This window comes from Pelobates fuscus, chromosome 3 (genome assembly GCF_036172605.1).
Source record: "Pelobates fuscus isolate aPelFus1 chromosome 3, aPelFus1.pri, whole genome shotgun sequence".
Classification (NCBI taxonomy): domain Eukaryota; kingdom Metazoa; phylum Chordata; class Amphibia; order Anura; family Pelobatidae; genus Pelobates; species Pelobates fuscus.
The window spans coordinates 351,681,810-351,701,091 of NC_086319.1; the positions used below are offsets into that span (position 1 = coordinate 351,681,810).

Here is a 19,282-nt window from a genome sequence, read left to right on the forward strand (position 1 = left end):
GTACAATAAAATTTGAAAATATTTCGGCTCCCCTGAGCCTTTGTCAAGTATAAATATTCTACTGGATTTGTCTGGGCTGAGGCCCTCCTTGTGTTGGAGTACCAAAGTGGGAGTACTCCTTGAAGAAAGTGTGTGTGCAAGGTCCTCTGAAAATTCGACAGAATCTTAGTGGTATCAGAATTGTGGTTTCCGACATTTAGCGATAGGTGCCCTCGAAGGCACGTTAGGGCAAGATATCTTTAGTAATAACTCCTGCTATATGATAGTTGAGCTCATTGTAAGAAAATAGACCTTATTTTTCAGATAAAGGCTTTATAAAGTGTATTTCTATTACTAGCCTAGATCAGCCTGTTAAGTGCTGGGCTCACAGTGACCCCTATCACTTTTTAGTGAATTTGAGATTTTGTCAACTGTCTTTTTGTTTGTGGTATTTCATATTACACTAATAAAAGTTACATTTTATATATGCTATTTATAGGAAATCTCTTCATTGATTTTGGTTATTTCACTCTTAGGGGATACCCCATTTCCTATTGCCCTAGAATCTATTAAAATTACCCCCTATTTTTTTTTTTTACGATTAATTTTAAGAATATTTAAGATTTTTTTTATTATTTTTGTAATAACTGAAGTATTTGATATTAATTTTGAAACCCATGTCTGTCTTTCAATAGAATAGAACTGTATCTGAAAATATACATTTTATAATGAATATAAATTATTTGCTTTGAATTTAGCTACAAGTTTCATTTGGTTTCTAGTTCTCCACTGGTCTATTTTTAAACATCTTAGCCTTGTACTCTAATTCTTTTGTAATTTTGTTTTCTCTGTTTCTCCTTAAAGATCTATTGTCATACCCTACTTGTCCTCTTCACTCCGTCACCCTCACATCCCTTGTTCCACCACCAATATCTATGAGCATTTTCTTGATTCCGTTAATTTTTACTTATGGTCCTTTACATTTGGAATGAGTTATCTCCCCACATCAAAGTAGCCACCTCTTGCTCATCTTATTATAAACTCTTGAAGACAAATGTTTTCCCTGGAACTTCTCAACTCAATAAACCAACACAATGCAACCTCCTACCAATCTGTGAATACAAGGTATTTTCCAGTTGACAGTTAGCAGTATGTTATAATTTTTGATGTACTCTGTTTCATTATTATAGCTTACACATTGATGACTGTATCGCACTCTGGATAAGGGATCTATAATGGTTACATAGATCACTTAAATTCTTACTCTGGTCCTACTCTTCAGACAAGTACACATACGCGAGCTTGATGACAACACTGTCCTCATTCAACATTATGTGCAACTTTAATTGTATCTCTCCAAAACCATACTTTCTCTTCACCAGCTTGACCGAAACCCGTACTTTCAACCAAGTTACTTTGATTTTTCTGTCTCACTTTTTAGTGGTCTGAATTAGGACCTCAATGATTTAAATTTAAAGGGTATAATGAACAGCAGTCTAATAGTTCATAAACATTAGCCAACAGTAATTTTAGGGAAATAGCTATACAAAATGTAACCCCTTAAGGACCAAACTTCTGGAATAAAAGGGAATCATGACATGTCACACATGTCATGTGTCTATAAGGGGTTATATAGGGTGTACATATTATCCCCTTCCTACATATACAAATGGGATTGTTTGCCCCCAACAAATATTATAATGGCAATGCTAATTGACTGCAGTATTTCTGGGAATGTACACTCATTTAATTTAGATTGTAGATTAAAATGTATACCCTTTTTCCTATTGCCCTATAATCTATTATAATAACTCCCCCTCCACCCCCATTTTTTTTCACAATTAATTTTAAGAATATTTAAGATACATTTTGTTATTTTTGTAATAACTGAAGTTCTTATCTCACACCAGCGATGTATGATTTTTTTCTTTTGGGTTTTGGTAATTGAAACTATGCATATTCTCATACTTATATTATGTAGGGGAGGGGCTCACCTTGAGAGGTTGTAACTGTTTTATCACAACACATTGTTATTCTAGCCCAAGAGCTATTGTTTTACGGTCTCGCTATAAAGGATATTTATTGCAAAAAATAAAAATTGTGAAAAAAGATATATTTACAAGCACATCACACAGCTGGAGTATAATGTTCGTTGGGTTATTGCTTTTAATTAGAGTTTTCATAAAATAGAGTTAATGTTATTTAATGCATTTCGAATATTTTTAAAATGTTATTTAGCTCTTAATGTACCACCCTGCTGTTTTCCAGTGATTTAATTCCACTTCTTCTAATGCTCAGTCATAGCGGACGTTAACTGAAATCTCCTATAGTCTTGCACATGTTTCGTGGGAGAATCAGTGATCAAGGCATCACGTATGTTACACTCATTACCAGATAACAGATGGTCAACCTAACCTCATGCACATAAATAAGTACCCAAATATCTACTAAATTGGTGCCTGGATGCTGTCTCATTTGTCTCACAATGTAAAACATTGACATGTTCCAAGAAGGCTTAAATTTTTACATTTGCCAAAAAACGCTGACTTGCATAGCTGTCAAACTGGCATTTATTAGAGCCACTTTCTCCTTAAGATTGTTTAGTTTCAGAAGGTCTAGACGAGGGGATTTGCTGGGGGCCTGGAGCCCTAAGTGGAGTCCTGAAAAGCTCAGAGTCTAAAGTTGTTAGGATTAGTGACCAATGGCTTGAGGTTAATTCAGCAGGTGTGGAGTTTATAAATATAGGTTTATATTATACTCTGCCTTCATTCTAAGATTTGATATCACAATATCATTAAAAAATATGTACGGGTTTAAGGTTGAAAATAGGGCATGAAGGGATTTTGTGAAGAGTTTAAAAGGAAACTATACTGCCTAAATACAAAATAAAATATCACGGTTTAGTAGTGAAATAATGCATGTATTTAATTGTGCATTTTAGCATTGGGTTATATCTAAAAACAGCTTGCAAAAACTGCAGATCTCTTGTCTGAAGTCTTTGCAAGCCCGCCCAGACTTTCTGTGACACACAGACTTCCCCATGCAGCTCAATGAGAAGTATTTGAGAGATGCTCTGGGCAATTGCTGCATCCTGAGTTTAGCTTCACCGATCTAGCCAAACCAGGAAGTAACATGACCTGTTATCTGCCTGAAAGTCAAGGGGGTGTAACAAGGCTAATTTATAAAAGTGTAATTTTCTATTGAAATCTGCACTTTTTGCAAAATGCAAAAGTAGGACACACGATTCACACATAAAGCATTTCAGCACGCTACATTACTTTAAGGGTCCAGAGTGTCCCTTTAAGTTAATAAAAGTGAGAGAAGCCCTATTTAACATTGGCCTAAACTCCACAGCTTTTTGCCCCTGACCTAGACATTGACATTGTGAAGCGATGTCTGGCTAATCTCGCTAAAATGGGGAGATAAAAAAGGCCTTCAAGCAGGAATAAGGAAAAAGAAACACAACATGAAACGGTAACACATAACAAAGAGCAAAGAAAAAAGAAAACCTAGAAACCCTTAATGTGTTTTGTGATTCCTATCTGATTCACTTATAGTAACCACTATCGCCCCTTTAATGCACTTACTTTGTGTCCGAGCAGCAAGAATTCGCTCAAATCATACCCATCCAGTGTTACGTTTGGAAGAGGAGCCCCTGTCAAAGCTGCTAATGTGGGCAGAATGTCCAGAATACTTCCCAGCTCTGAGGTAACTCCTATAAAACAGAGAATCGGAATAAGGATAAAAGTGAGGTTGTTGGTCAATACAGAGATAAAAAATAGCGATAAATGTCAAATACGACTCTTTCATTTTTTATTTATTTAAGAAATGCTGGACACAGTTGGAATATATATGTACCCCTGTATGTTTGTGGTTGGGAGATACAATTAGAGTTTAGGTAGATATAGGAAAAGATCAAGGGAAAGTAAAGAGATTAATATTGTGTTCCATTGTAATAGCATTAACCTTGCACAGGCCCCTATGTTTAATGCAGACGGTCAGTATATGGTTGATACCTGGTTTTATTTTGCCTTCCCAGTATGCTATGGCAGGTTCTCTCATTCCGCCCTCATATGTCGTACTTTTTCCACACTTCAGATGGCCAGAGCTACCTCCTCTTTCCATGCGCATTGTTTCAGGCCTGAAAAATATATACACAATAATACACAATAAATCTACTTATAGGAATATAGAGTTTATTTTCCACCAACTAACAGCTCAACAGGTAGGACAACCTCCCTCCAAAACATGTTACATTCCGTAATAGTTACTCTATGTAGATGGGTTCCACAACTGAATGTATCAGGCGCTTTATCTCTTTTTGGTCCACGTTGTCTTATGCCTAACAGTATTAAATGTTGTATATTGTAAACAAAGCTGTGTATAACAGACCCATTGTCAGAAGTGAAGAAGATGAGTGTATTATCCAGAGTCCCAGACTCCCGAACAGTCTGCAGCAGTTCTCCTATTGATCCATCAAATTCGAGGAGAGCATCTCCATACCGTCCTCTGGGAGAAGAGCCGGTGTATTTGGCACTTGCAAACTGTGGGTAATGAGTGTGCTGCAGAATGATAAAAATAAAGGATATTAAAAAGACTAAAAACAGGTATAGCTTGGGAACTTGACAAACTATTTAAAACCAGATCTCACTATTATAAGATGTAAGTACCGCTGCCATTTACTGACATTGTGAGTGAATAATTATATCTTGAGACTACTAAGTAAAAGGGTAAAGGTAAATGGGTACTGTACATTTTCTGAAAATGACACTACTGAGCAAAACATTGCAAATCGCATATTACTTGTTTTAAACATTTGAGTTTACATTAAATTCAGTGTGAGTGAAACATAGTTTTGAATGGAATATATACTCACATGTGCAGCGTAGTACAAGAAATAAGGCTTCTTATCGTTCACAGCTTTGTTGATGAATGATTTGCTGAATTCCAGGTACATTGGGATCAGTCCTGTGAAATTCACTGGTTGCTGAATAATCTCTTCATTCAAGAATACAGGGAGTGGAGCTTCCCCAATATCACATGTACCATAGCACTGAGTATTCAGTGGAAAACAGGTGAGTGTTCGACATGGGCCCTGCAGAGCATAACAGGTAGGCAATCACTCAAGTAGAATGTAGATTTAAAAGTTGTTGAACCACACCAAGTCATTTTTCAAGGCAACTTTGTTTGCTCAAAGCAAATTATTTAATGTATTTGCTAAATGTGTTTGCTTGTAAAATATTTAAGTAAAAATTACTGTTCTGTTTTTATTTTTTTCAGATCACTATCTCAGTGGTGGAGCTTGAAGATTGTCCACAATTCTTTGAATTGCTATCTTATTCTCTTATCATGTCCTAATGTGCAGTTGCATATGCCGAGCTAGTCTACAAATTAACGTTGCAAATATCACAACATAATAAATTACTCAGCCAGGATACATACATTTTGCAACTCAGATGTTTATTTAGAACTTACTCTATAACCTGCCCTGCAAGTTTTCGTCCCTAACATAACATTCCACGTTGCAGGTACTGTTTATGAAAAAAAGAGAGAGAAAAAGTATAAGCACTAGATAACTAGAACAAGGCAAGGGTAGGCACCTCACCTATGGTTAGGGGTGCCCTCACAACCCTAGAAACACAAATCTGACAATAGGTAGCGGGTAGTGCCCACAGGATTTGTGAAACTGTCATCATTCTTGCAATCTGGTCTTCTAATTTCAGATCCATAAAATGTCACTGTGGCAAACCTAGCCACTTCTGGACTACAAACGTATGAAAGGTTGTCTGTAGGTTGTGCTGTATGCTAATTGTGCTTTGCTGTGTATATGGGGGCTATGGTAATTCGCATGCTAGCAGCCGTAAGCTACCAGCATGCAAGTTCTTCGTTTGACGAACAGCGGCTATCCGGGCTGTTCGTGAAACGAATGCGGGCTCCCCTGATAGACCACACACTTAGAGACGTGTGGCGCTTGTTAACCGATTGCAACAATGTTGCAATCGGTAATTAGAGGCTCTCCTAGGTGGGCGTCGTTCGACTACCGACCATGCGGCGGTCGGCCATCTTGGATCCTCTGTTTCTTCAGCGGTGTTTGGTCGTCGAGCGCCTGGAACTGAAAACGGCTACTCGACGACACGAACACCGCTGTACTTCCAGACCGTTCGGGAGCCCGGTTTTCGGTAAGATAGTTCCCCTAAGTGCAATCGACAGATTGAGGGGAACTTCAATGCAAAACCGTATTTGCTGCGGCGTTCGGTCATTTCAGCTGGGATCTGAGCGGTATTCTCACAAAAGGTGCGCTCAAACCCCAGCTATCTACCAAACGTTCGGTTATGTCAATGTGCCGAATAATGTCCAGAAAATGTATTTTTATGTGAATTGTCGGTTTTGCTGCACGAGGGGATAATCCACTTAACTGTCCATTTTAGTGGGAGTATCCCTCTCGTGCAGCAATGCCTGCTGGGAGACTTACACTGCCTGATGGGAGAAATCCCCTGAACTACCTGTAAGGAAACCCCTTGCACGGCGAACTGTATAAATATACAAGCCTGTGAATAAAGCCAGTTAGTTGACTTTCATACTGTGTTTCGTCCGGTTATTGGGAGGATTTGGGACATTGCCTTACTTTTCAGCGCTGACTGTGGATTTACCTGTAATACCAGCGGAGATCGTGGATTATAATACTGCCCTCCACTACAATTGGTGGCAAGCGACGGGATCCAACCTTACAGACGAAAAGCGCAATTCGTGCAATTGTAACTGCCGAATGAGAAAAGGGAATGGCAAGTGGAATTCAGCGAATTAACCGACTACCGAAGTGAATGGAGACGGATTATTCTAAACTAAAAAGGCAGACGTTAAAGGAACTGCTAGAAGCCAGGGGTAAGATAGCCAGCAGCAAACCCAAGGCTGTACTAATTGCCGAGCTGATGGAGGGAGACCAAGCCCGCAGCGCTACACCCCCAGCAGCCATGGAGGAAACTCTCTACCAGAGAGAAATGAGGACCAGGCTGGAATTTCTGCCACAGCCTATATCAGAGGCCATGCTGCAAATGGTAATGGCGAATGTGCAGGAGTACGTGATGGCACACAGTCCACAGCATACCCCGTCCCGAGCGGAATCCATGACTGGGTCACTCTACAGCCAGGTAAAACCCAAAATCCCCTATCATGCCTTTAAAGTATTTTGCGAGGAGAAGGATGAGATTGATGGGTATTTACAGGATTTTGAAAGACTGTGTGATTTACATGACATGGAACGGGCAGTATGGGTCCCCTTGCTGGCAGGCAAGCTGGCAGGGCGGGCAGCAGAAGTGTATCGCGCTGTACCCAACGAGGACAGCAAGGATTATGAGAAAGTGAAGCGAGCGATATTGGAGAGGTATGCCATTACCCCAGAGGCATACCGGTGCAAATTTAGAAACCTGCGCAAACCAGAGAAAGATTCTCATGCTGAATGGGCACACAAGCTGGACCAGGCCTCCCAAGGGTGGATCCAAGCCAGCCAAGCCACTACTATGGAAGGATTGCAACAGTTAATGCTGTTGGAGCAATTTTTTAATGGTTTGTCCCCAGAGGCGCAGGAATGGGTGCGAGACAGGAAACCCCTCACCCTAACCGAAGCAGCTTGACTGGCGGATCAGCATTTTGATGCAAGGAGACATCATGGGCCCCTAGCCAAGAGCTACCCTCGACCCACGGGACTACCCAGCACTATACCACCTTCCGCTCACACAGCCTCCCGTTTTCGTCCATCCCAAGGAAACTTACCCCCACCCTCCAGGTATAATGGGCGTGCCAACATTCAATGCCACACATGCAAGCAGTGGGGGCATATGGCCCGCGAGTGCACCCAAAACCAGGGCAAGCCCGCCTGGAATCAAGGATGACCGAACCCAGTACCAAGGGCTGCTGCGCATCATTATCACCGAGAGCCGGCCACTCAGTAGATGTTGAGTGTCCAAGCGGAAGAACCCCGGGGCATCTTGCATGAGGTGATGTCAGTCCGAGCCACAGATAACAGACAGCATCATCGACAGCTGGTGACCTTGGAGGTCCAGGGGCTGTGGGATTCAGGAGTTACCTTAACCCTGATAGCACCCCATTTGGTCACTAACTCGGCACACACTGGCGGATCCGTGGCAGTACGAGTGGCAGGGGGAGCAGTATATCGATTACCCACGGCCAAAGTACATTTGAATTGGGGTGTGGGAGAGGGGACGGTAGAAGTGGGCCTCATGCTAAATTTACCAGCAGATGTGGTACTGGGGAATGATTTGGGCCAGATGACCTCTGCTTTTGTACCCCAGGCTCCCTACCAGGAAGCCCATCCAGTGACCACACGGCAACAGGCTCGCACCACGGTTCCACCAACACACTCTGAGGCTCAGGTAAGAGACCAAGACCCCCACACGACACGTATGTCCTGGGATGCCCCAACTAAGTTTGAGGCCGAGGTGAAGTCAGACCCCACACTACAGGTATACAGGGACAGGGTACACACTGACCAAGCAGGGCTAGAGGGGGAGCAGTACACTTGGGAGAAAGGACTACTTTACTGCATTGCTGAAAGAGGAGTGGGAGGGTCGGTCACAGTAACGACTAAACAGTTAGTGGTACCCCAGAAGTATAGGCAGGAACTGCTTAGGATTGCGCATGACATTCCCCTGTCGGGACATCTAGGGATGACCCGTACCCGATATAGGTTGACCCACGCTTTCTTCTGGCCAGGGATTTCTAAGGATGTGAGGCAATACTGCACCTCCTGTGACATTTGCCAGTGGGTAGGCAAGCGGGGTGACCGCCACAAAGCCAAGCTATGTCCTCTTCCCATTATTGAAGAACCGTTTAGTAGGGTGGCCGTAGATATAGTGGGGCCCTTACCAAAGCCCAGTCCCTCCGGGAAAAAGTATATCTTAACGGTAGTAGACTATGCCACCCGGTACCCCGAGGCTATAGCCCTCACCAATATTCATGCCGAAACTGTGGCAGAGGCCCTAATGAAAATATTTTCCCGGGTGGGGTTTCCCCAAGAAATCATATCCGATAGGGGCACACAGTTTACCGCTGAGGTCACCTAACAATTATGGAAGATATGTGGCATTAAGCCAATAGTAAATTCAGTGTACCACCCCCAGTCCAATGGCCTATGCGAAAGGTTTAATGGTACGCTGAAACAGATGCTCCGTACGTTTGGAGAGACTCATAAAGACTGGGAGAGGTTTTTACCCCATCTGCTTTTCGCTTATAGAGAAGTACCCCAAGAGTCCATGGGGTTTTCCCCTTTTGAATTGCTGTTTGGGAGAAGAGTGCGGGGCCCGCTAGACCTAATTAGAGAGCATTGGGAGGGGGAGAGTAGCCCAGATGGGACCCCTATTGTATCCTACGTACTGGAGTTTAGGGACCGACTGGAGGCATTAACCCAGGCCGTGCGCACCAACCTCCAGGCGGCCCAACAACGCCAACGCCGCTGGTACGATAGGGGGGCCAGAGACCGCAGCTTTCAGGTGGGACAGAAAGTGTTGATTCTAAAACCAGTCCGCACAGAGAAGCTGCAAGCCATCTGGCAGGGCCCATACCAGGTGGTGAACAGAGATGTGACACCACCTATGTGATTGGCCCCTGCTCAGGGGTAGGGAAGAGACGCATGCTCCATGTGAACATGTTCAAACCCTGGCATGAGAGGATAGAGGACGTGGCGGCGATATGCGCCTCAGCCTCTGAAGATCAGGAGAATCTGCCCCTACCTGACCTATTAGAACAGATAGAGCCATCCCGGGGGGTTCAGCTGGGGGAGCGGCTAAGCCCTCAGGAGCGTGCCCAGGTACAAGAGCTGATCGTAGCTAAAGGGGCTACCTTCTCCAATTTGCCTGGGTACACTCCGCTGGCCACCCACCAAGTCGAAACCCCGGGACAGCTACCTATGTGGCAGGCTCCATATTGTGTCCCGGAATCAGTCCGGACACATATGAAGACTGAGCTGGACGAGATATTGCAGCTAGGGGTTATCGAACCTTCCGATAGCCCCTGGGCATCGCCGGTAGTGCTGGTACCTAAGAAGGACGGCACGACACGTTTCTGTGTCGACTACCGGAGGCTAAACGACAAAATGGTGTCGGATGCCTACCCGATGCCCCGGATAGACGAGCTGTTAGATAAGATGGCACGTGGCCAGTATCTCACTACCATAGATTTGTGTAAGGGATACTGGCAAATTCCACTAGCCGAAGATGCCATCCCCAAGTCGGCCTTTGTCACCCCGTTTGGCCTGTACCAGAATGGGCGTAATCACGGCCTTGGTGGACAAACGAGTTCTGGCCAACAGGAGGCGACATTGCTCCTCGTTGCATTCCCTGATCCATTTTGGCAAGTCATCTACGGCCCGCTTCCAACAATCAATATACGGAAACTGGCTGTAAATTTCAGGCCTACCTGATACAGCCACGTGTACGCGCTGCACCAGATTAGGATCAAGACTACCACATGGAGGCCATGCAGCCAGCAGGGTAGGTCATTCCCTACTACATAAAGTAGTCAGGCGTGTTGGGGACATCTTTACTCCAAAATCATGTACATTGTATCCCTTTTTAAAGTTCTTTAACATGCATTCTAAGGGATCAATGATCTTTGAATCCGACGCACGCATACTTAGCAACGGAGCGTCGTCTCCAATAGAAGCAAAACAAACACACCCCGTCACACCCGTTCCCCTTGGCAACAGCACCACGTGGTACGGTTACTAGGCCAAACGTACACAAAAAAACATACAGGGAATTCCCGTACACACACAGCTGTTACACCAGTCACTAAATAACTATTACTGTACCTTTTGGTGAAACTATACAATCACCCACGTTATAATTCTCAGTATTTAAATTACCCGTCTATAACATGCCCTAGTAACATCGTCTTTACAAACAGTAGTTATAGTACGGTTAGCATTGGTTAAAGTACAAATTTTAAAGTCACAGTTCAGTTAGTAGTGGTTATGATGTTAAACATCCAACATGAACGACAGTTATTAGTGGTTATTTACAGTATCAGTAATTATAATACATGGTTATGGTACCGTGCGCTATGATACAGTTACACACTATTCACACTCTCGCCAGACGGCAGAGCTCACGCTATCTAGCAAGACACTCTACTACAATAAGTTTTAACACATTTACAGTTTCCCAACTAATCTATTGGCCAGTACCTCGAGGGACTACCTAAAACTATTTACATCCGTTTTGGTTAGCCGTCGCTGCCCAAGCACCACATATAGCGAACTAGAGGGCGGAATTTACAACAAAACCCTCTTGATCTATCTACTCTATCAATAGTCTAGTGGGTTCCAAATTTACATGCCTTCCCACTTAGCCAAGATAGGTTGAGATCTAGCGGACAGAATATACAACAGGCTCCGCTTAGTCTCCCGGTCCCTCCGACCCAGCGAACGAAATATACACCCTAGATACGCTAGTCTAGACAAGACACCGGTGTCCGGCTTGGGCTATTTACACAGGACCCAGCCTGACTCCAAACCAGGATTAAACGAGCTGACTACAGGGCGTTTAATTACGAGCGGTGCTCCTTCGCTCCATCCCTCTACTGAGGGGGCCAATTCCATACACAATTCCAGATACAAACCCCTTATGGGCCTACCGCACAATCGGTATCCAATACCCCTAGTGGGTCCACCATCTAAAACAGTAGTCGTCTTACCTCCTCGTTCCTGAACCTGAGTTCACACTCATCGACGGGGGCACCCCAGCACTTACTACGTAGAGGCCGATGATCTCCTGGACAACAGACCAGTGGCGCCGAGACGAAGGGAGGTCCACGCAAAAGTTTAGGGGTGCAGCCATAGAGAGCGTGGGCAAAGATAGACCGTCTCACGCCTCTGTTTCTCAGCTACCGTTGAACGATGAGATTCCCGGCCAATGCACCAAATGATACCGGAGAAACTGACGGAAGCCAAGCACAGAGAGATGGACACAGGTTTCTTCAGGAAGGAAGAGATCTTTATTCGATTCACCGACCGGGACTCAGAGGGACTAATGTCACCAAAAACAGCTAAAATCTGAGTCCTGATCGTACAGTGTAGGTCCCTTATATAGACATATAGCTCCTCCTATAATCAGTTCCACCTACATGTACTCTAACCCAATCAACAGAATAAAGACTAACTTTCCTGTTTGACCACTTGGCTTGCCCAGCACAATGGAGGAGGGGAATACTCTTTTATCCTGTATTCCTGCACATGCTCCTTACACTACTGATTGTATCGTTGCCACATGCAACCGACCGATACATCAGCGTATGCACGTGCACATACCACGTGGCAATCTCGGCCTACTAAATTTATTTTTACTGAAATTCCACCACAATATCTCATAAAATTTGCAAGGCTGTGTAAAATATGCAAGAGATACACATTTGAATTAAACCATGGAATCTCAGATGGCTGTTAGTTATCAAATGTGTCAGCGGTGACTGGATTTACACAATATTTGGGAAAGTCTGGAAAAAACTTGAACTGGTGAAATGTAGATGTATAAGGACAAAAAACAAAGATTTTTCTTCATGCTTTTGTGACATACTTTACCTGGTCATGAGAGAAGGGGACTCCCAGAAAGTGTTGAAATCCCTGTCTCGTGGGCAAAAATGTACCATTGAGCCCAAATCCAAGGTGCCACTTTCCTATTATAGCGGTTTCATAGCCTTGTGATTGTAAAACCTCAGCTATTGTCACCTCACTGAGTGGAAGGCCCCCTCGGGAGCTAGGAAAGAACACACTTGGATACACTCCCGAACGTGTCTGATATCGACCAGTCAGGAGACTAGCTCTGCAGGGAAAAAGAAGACACCAAAATCTGATATATATAAAAATGTACCAGATTTAGCACAAGAATTTAAAAGTAAAGAAGCCAGTGAAGTGAGAGGAATTTAAGAAAAAACAAAAAGTGGAGTTAAAGACGTAGGAAAGACTGATTTAGCATTTTAGAATATTGATAATCAAATAAGCCCTTTAGGTTAATCTACTAAACTGGAAAAGTTGTTGAAATTGAGAAATTTATCCTAAGATGCACATTTCCCATGTATGTTTATTAATTCCTATTTAATTAATAATACCAACAGAGAAGGAAGATGGAATGAGAAAGAAACAAGAGAGAAAAATATAACAGAAACGTAAAGGTGAGAAAATACTTGAAAGAAGGATATGGAAGTCAAGAAGCAAATGATTGAGAAATTGGTAGATTACAATATTTACAGTTACTGTGCATCAAAAAGGTTTCAGTTTTAGAGTTTGTGTACCAGCTCTATACAGCATTCAGAAGAAAGTCAAAATCGGTAATTGTCTGTGAATTCATTTTTTTGCAAGTTACTTAAAACACTGAAAAGCAGAAAGGGAGCGCGAAGGGAGTGCAAAGGGAGCGCAAAGGGAGCACAAAGGGAGAGCGAAGGCAGCCGGGGAAAGGCACTGTTTGTGCACTTTAAGTGCTTGATTCCAGGGGCATTTTGCAATTTAAATTCTATATTCAAGCACGCACTGTTTATGTACAGTTGATGCTGAGCTAAGACATTGAAATTGCTATGAATGCGGTGTGTAGCGACACAAAAGGCAGAAATTGAGAGTGCATCAAGAGCAGATGAGGAGACATTAACAAAGCCCTTTCCAGCTGGTCAAATATGTATTTTTCCAATGTTACATTTTAAACCTAGAAATAAAAAATACAGACATGGAGTCTAAGACACAGTTGGACAATCATTGTGGAAACTAATGGGATTATTGGCAGCTAAATTTATTGTCTGAAATCAGTAAAATTGTAAATTCACATATGGTTCTACACAAAAGCATAATGTATTTAAGGTAAAGATGCTGACTATAAACTCTGAAGTTATTGATTAAAAGGCATTTGTTTTTAATATATATATGTGTGTGTCATAAAATCATTAGATCATTCGGTTTTGGTAGTAGGGGTTTAGATCATTGGAGGTTTTGGTCATGGTGGAGGATTTTGATTAAACATTTTATGTCATAGTGGTGGCAACATTTAGACATAATTGGTTTTTTTGTACATTTTTAGATAAAAATCCACATTCCATCATTCATTTTCCATCATTCAGATGCTTGCTTTTACTCATCTGAACTACCAAATTTGCAAAATTAAAGGGATACTCTATGTACCAATATAACTCTGAGTAGAACATGCCCCTGCAATGTTATAGCTTAATTATATGCCATATTGGAGTTTCTGTTTATGCAGCCATACCCATACTTCCCCTGGCCCTGACTAACACAGCCTCCATGAAAAATGTATTGTTTTCATCCAAGGCTAACAGCACAATGTGGTTATTTTATTCAAAAAGAAGACTAAACACTATGACCCCTATAGCTCATTGTAGTAATGGTAAAGAAAATTGAATGCAACACTCATCTTTTTGTAAGAACATTTTCAAGTCGTTTGAGAATTACTAGCACTAAATACCCAGCTCCCCACCTGCCTATCAGATAATATTGAAGTTAAATTATGAATTACCCAGCCAATCTTGGATGACTATGATAGGCCACAATTACTGAGGGCAAAATGTTGACAGCTTATCATTTTTCTCCAATGTTGGGTAGTTATTAAGAAGGTTTACTTTTCCACTCCAAGTGGACCATTCTTATCTTGACTTGATCTTCCCTTTGCCATCATTCTTTCAGTCTCTTCTACTTTGAAACATCAAATACCTGGAGAGCAAATCTGTATTTTGGATCTGTTCTGCCTGAGTCTGAGATGCATGGTCTGGTTCTCTTTGTAATGTCACAAGATGAGCTAAAACCAGCTTGAGAACTGAGCAGGGATCCACCGAAGGGTAGGCTAATTGAGCTGTTGTCCGTCCTTAGCACTCTCTTGCGACTTGTTTTTTTTTTTTATCAAATACCTGGATTATGCATTTGACTGTACTGATGAATGTTTTGGAGTATTATAAACTTACTAACAATAATAGATAATATAGCACAGCTGCAACGTCGCATCCACATTCTTTACAAAAGAAGAGATGGAAATGAGCACTCTAGATAAAATTAATACACAAAGGAAGAAAAACTTCTAATACACTGGGAATCAGAATAATAAAGAATAATCAGCAGATGTTGTTGAGACCTAAATGACATATAAATGGTGGTTAGTATGTATTAGTTAGTATTGTGTTCCGTAGAATAAAAGCAAAGCAGCCAAGTACTGGTCTTTATATAAGAGGAGAAGGAGGGTATTTGGCATTTCAATCATCAGCATTCTAAACGAATACACTGATTTTGTTTTCCTACAAGAACAAGAGATATTATATACAGGTCTGACGTTGGATCGATAATTATTATCTTATCTCTTTGTACATAGTGCATTGAGGCTATGCAAGTTCATAGATTAAAAATATACGTGTAAGGTGTATTGTTATTTGTTTATTTTGCTTTCAGACTGTTGGTAATAATTGTTAAAATGCATACACAATTTAGATATAACTTGGAACATGTGATTATTACTTTATATTTGTCTGATGCATAGATTAAGATTATTAATTGCCCTAATGTAGTAGTTTCCAAATCATATCTCAAGGCATACCAATGGTCCAAGTTTAATCAATACCCTGGAAGGATTCTAGAGTGCTCTGCATATGTGCAAAGGGTGACTTGTAACTGATAGCCACCAACAAACCTTAGATGCTCCTTGGGCTGTCTCTATTTTTGTAGGACACACCATGTGATTGGTCTCCTACTATTAAATGGTAGGTATGAATACAGACTAGCAATTGTTTTAGAACAAAAGTAAGTGCATAGGGTATATGGACTGTGTGTGCCCACATATTGTCTGCATCAGTTATATATTTTTAAAAGCAATCATTATCTGTTGTACCAGAGTGCATGTCGTTCATTGGGAAGCTCTCCATTCCTGAAAAATATCTGTGTGCGTATTCTCTTCTAGCAATTAACACTAAGAACCATAGAAACCAATATTTATTGCATAGCTTATCGTGTGAAGAGGTTATCTGTCCCAGGCTCCCTTAACACAGTTGCTTATATGTTCAGAGATTTGCATGCAATTGCTGCAGCAATATAATTGCTATAATTTATGATTCCTCATACACTTTCCAAATTAAATGGCGTGCTCATCCTACATGGATTGGGCCACATTGTCCACTGATAAAACACTGCCCCACTGGGCATCTCCTGGCCACACTGCCCCACTGGGCATCTCCTGGCCACACTGCCCAACTGGGCATCTGCTGAACACTGCCCCACTGGGCATCTCCTGGTATCACTGCCCCTCCTGGCCTCACTGGGCATCTCCTGGCCACACTGCCCAACTGGGCATCTGCTGAACACACTGCCCCGCTGGGCATCTCCTGGTATCACTGCCCCTCCTGGCCTCACTGGGCATCTCCTGGCCACACTGCCCCACTAGGCATCTGCTGAACACACTGCCCCACTGGGCATCTCCTGGCCACACTGCCCCACTGGGCATCTCCTGGCCACACTGCCCAACTGGGCATCTGCTGAACACTGCCCCACTGGGCATCTCCTGGTATCACTGCCCCTTCTGGCCTCACTGGGCATCTCCTGGCCACACTGCCCAACTGGGCATCTGCTGAACACACTGCCGCGCTGGGCATCTCCTGGCCTCACTGCCCCACTAGACATCTGCTGGTGAGTGTGTGTCAGATAAAGAATATGTGTCTGTTATTGAGAGTATGTGTTTGTCATTGAATGTGTGTGTGTTAGTGAGTCTGTTTGTATAGGATGTAACAAACAAAAGGGCAGATGTGTAACAGTATACAGTTAATGTATTAGCCTCATTGCCAGACTATTCACACGTTATCAAGGTAAATCAAGGTGATATTACATTTTTATGCTGTTGCTCAAATCTTACAATTAAGCATTTTGTTTTCCTTTATTGTGAACTCCCATGGTTGCACACTTTCATATTGGAGAAATAACCACCTGTATATCTGAGCATTATAGAACTTTGACACAGTGCATTATAGAACTTTTATAGAAAGTTTTCCAAGGCAGCTCACATCTCCATATCTAGAAAAGAGAAACCAAGTCACAGCTGCTTTTCATGCAGAGTTAGCAGCTCTGGCAAATACTGTTCATAGAACCATTTACAAAATTGTGAATGGGGCTGTCAGCAGGCTGATTACAGCCGCATTATGGCTGATATCAGCTTATTCAACATTTATGCTCATCTTACATGATGAATAGAATTGCTACATTTTCCAATAACCTCTATTCAGGAGCATATAACATAAGATCAAACCCCTAGACTAGAATGAGAGGCTCCTTGTTAGTGGAAGCTCATCCGCTCACTTGTTTGCTGTTGTAGTTTATGCAAGTGCAGCAGTTGCATGAGATTTTACAATAAAGCATCTTTTTTTTAAAGGGACACTGTAGGCAACCAGACCACTTCAGCTAATTGAAGTGGTCTGGGTGCTGTGACCCTTTTGCACTTAGTGCTGCAATCTAAAATATGGCAGCTCTAAGTCTGCCCTCTGTGGCTGTCTACCAGACAGCCACTGGGTGTGCTTCCAGAATCCAAATGGACTTTTGGTCCGTTATCTGACGCTGGACGTTCTCACGGACCTCCAGTGTCAGATTTTCCCCATAGGAAAGCATTGAATAATGGAGGGGGGCGCGAGGGAGGGGGGACCTTTTAAACCTAAAAAAAAAAAAAAAAGTTTTAAAGGGATCCCATTGTGCCAGGAAAACGGCTTTGTTTTCCTGACACTATAGGATCCCTTTAAAACTTTTACTTTATATGGGACATGTATATATTTGAGTCAATAGTGTCATTTTCATTTTATTGTGCTACCTGTGACACTATTATAACTATAATACAGCTGGCATTAGAGTATAGGCACTCCAGATGTTGTGGACTACATATCCGATAATGCTTTTACATCCATAATGCTGGGGATGCATAGGGGGTACAGTAAGTGAAGCTAGTATAGTTGTACTACACATAAACATTGGGGGAAACAGAAATATCTGTTCAAAATGTAGGCATACATGTGTTTCACAAATTTGGGGTGGTGATATATTGCAAAAAAATTTTTTATTCTTTTGCTTAATTATTTTTCTTTATATACTTTATGTCAGGGGCATGAAACCTTTGGCACTACGGATGTGGACTACATCACCCATAGTGCTCTTATAACTTTAACGATAGCAAAGTATCATGTGAGGTATAGTACTCAATATCTCAGGTGCCCACGTTTGCCTACCCATGCTTTGTGTGATCCACTCCAAAAGCGTTTCAATCAAGGTGTGGCTGCAAAAATAACAATTATTTTATATTTTTATTTTGCAGCATTGTTTGTTTGAACTAACCTAGAAAGGTTTTCTTACTTTATACGGTTTACAATCTAAATAAATACATGTGAAGTGTATGCATTCTGTTACCTGGATGGGGAACACACAGCTGCTGTACTGTAGAAATCTTTAAATCTCAGTCCTCTAGACGCCATCCAGTCAAGATTGGGGGTGAGGGAGGTGGGGTGTCCATAGCACCCCAAGTCGCCATATCCCAAGTCATCAGCAAAGATAAGTATAATATTTGGATGGTTACTAAATACAGGCTGGAGAAAAAATCCCACAACGATGAAGATCCAGACTGCCATGGGGGAAGGCCAGTCTCAGGCTTGTATTAGTGTGTCTGAAGCTTTCCTGTTCTTGTGCTTCGGAAAAGGCAAACAAATTTGGTCCATTCCCTCTATGATAAGACTCCAGTTACACCCACTACATGTAAACCATGCACCAAGGGCAGGGTCCACTAATCTCACTCAATAGAAATAAAAGAACAGCAATGAAGGAAGGGATAACTTTATTATATACCAGACAATCTGGCAGAGTAGCAGAACACACAACAGCAAATATAGTGCTTAAATACAGTGATTTATGTTAAATTGGTATAATATTGCAAAATGCCTAACGTACAATGGTGAGTAAGGTGAAGTGTTACTTTGCTGGAATTTATACCATTGTACGAAACATTTGAAGTAACATATATAACTTTTTTAAACCTTTTTTTTATGAGATGCTCCATATTTTTTTCAATTTAAATATTTTGCAAATGACATCATAATCCAGTGTTGATGAAATGGCAAAGCCAGGGCAAAAATGGCTAGTGAAGCGGAGAAATAGAAACATTGTTTCATTTTTCCTCACCTCTGCGTTTTCTCTATGCCCGCTGTCATGCACACGGGACGGAACTAATAATGATTGACAGGGAGCTAAGATGGAGGCACCCAGTTGCTAGAAAAATAGGTGTGGATT

The 19,282-nt window shown here is 42.0% G+C and overlaps 1 protein-coding gene across 1 annotated transcript in view; it reads right to left on the reverse strand.

The window, feature by feature from the left end:
• The window catches only part of LOC134603314 (arylsulfatase A-like), a 56,153-nt gene extending 37,484 nt beyond the window's left edge, over nucleotides 1–18,669 (reverse strand). Inside the window, exons 1-6 of the mRNA XM_063449169.1 lie at nucleotides 18,410–18,669; nucleotides 12,572–12,812; nucleotides 4,856–5,074; nucleotides 4,372–4,541; nucleotides 3,996–4,120; nucleotides 3,567–3,694 (exon numbers count right to left, since the gene is read on the reverse strand). Of these exons, the coding sequence (XP_063305239.1) occupies nucleotides 3,567–3,694; nucleotides 3,996–4,120; nucleotides 4,372–4,541; nucleotides 4,856–5,074; nucleotides 12,572–12,812; nucleotides 18,410–18,627 (1,101 nt within the window). The 5' untranslated portion in view covers nucleotides 18,628–18,669. The remainder of the gene's footprint in view (nucleotides 1–3,566; nucleotides 3,695–3,995; nucleotides 4,121–4,371; nucleotides 4,542–4,855; nucleotides 5,075–12,571; nucleotides 12,813–18,409) is intronic.
• Nucleotides 18,670–19,282: the final 613 nt, after the last annotated feature.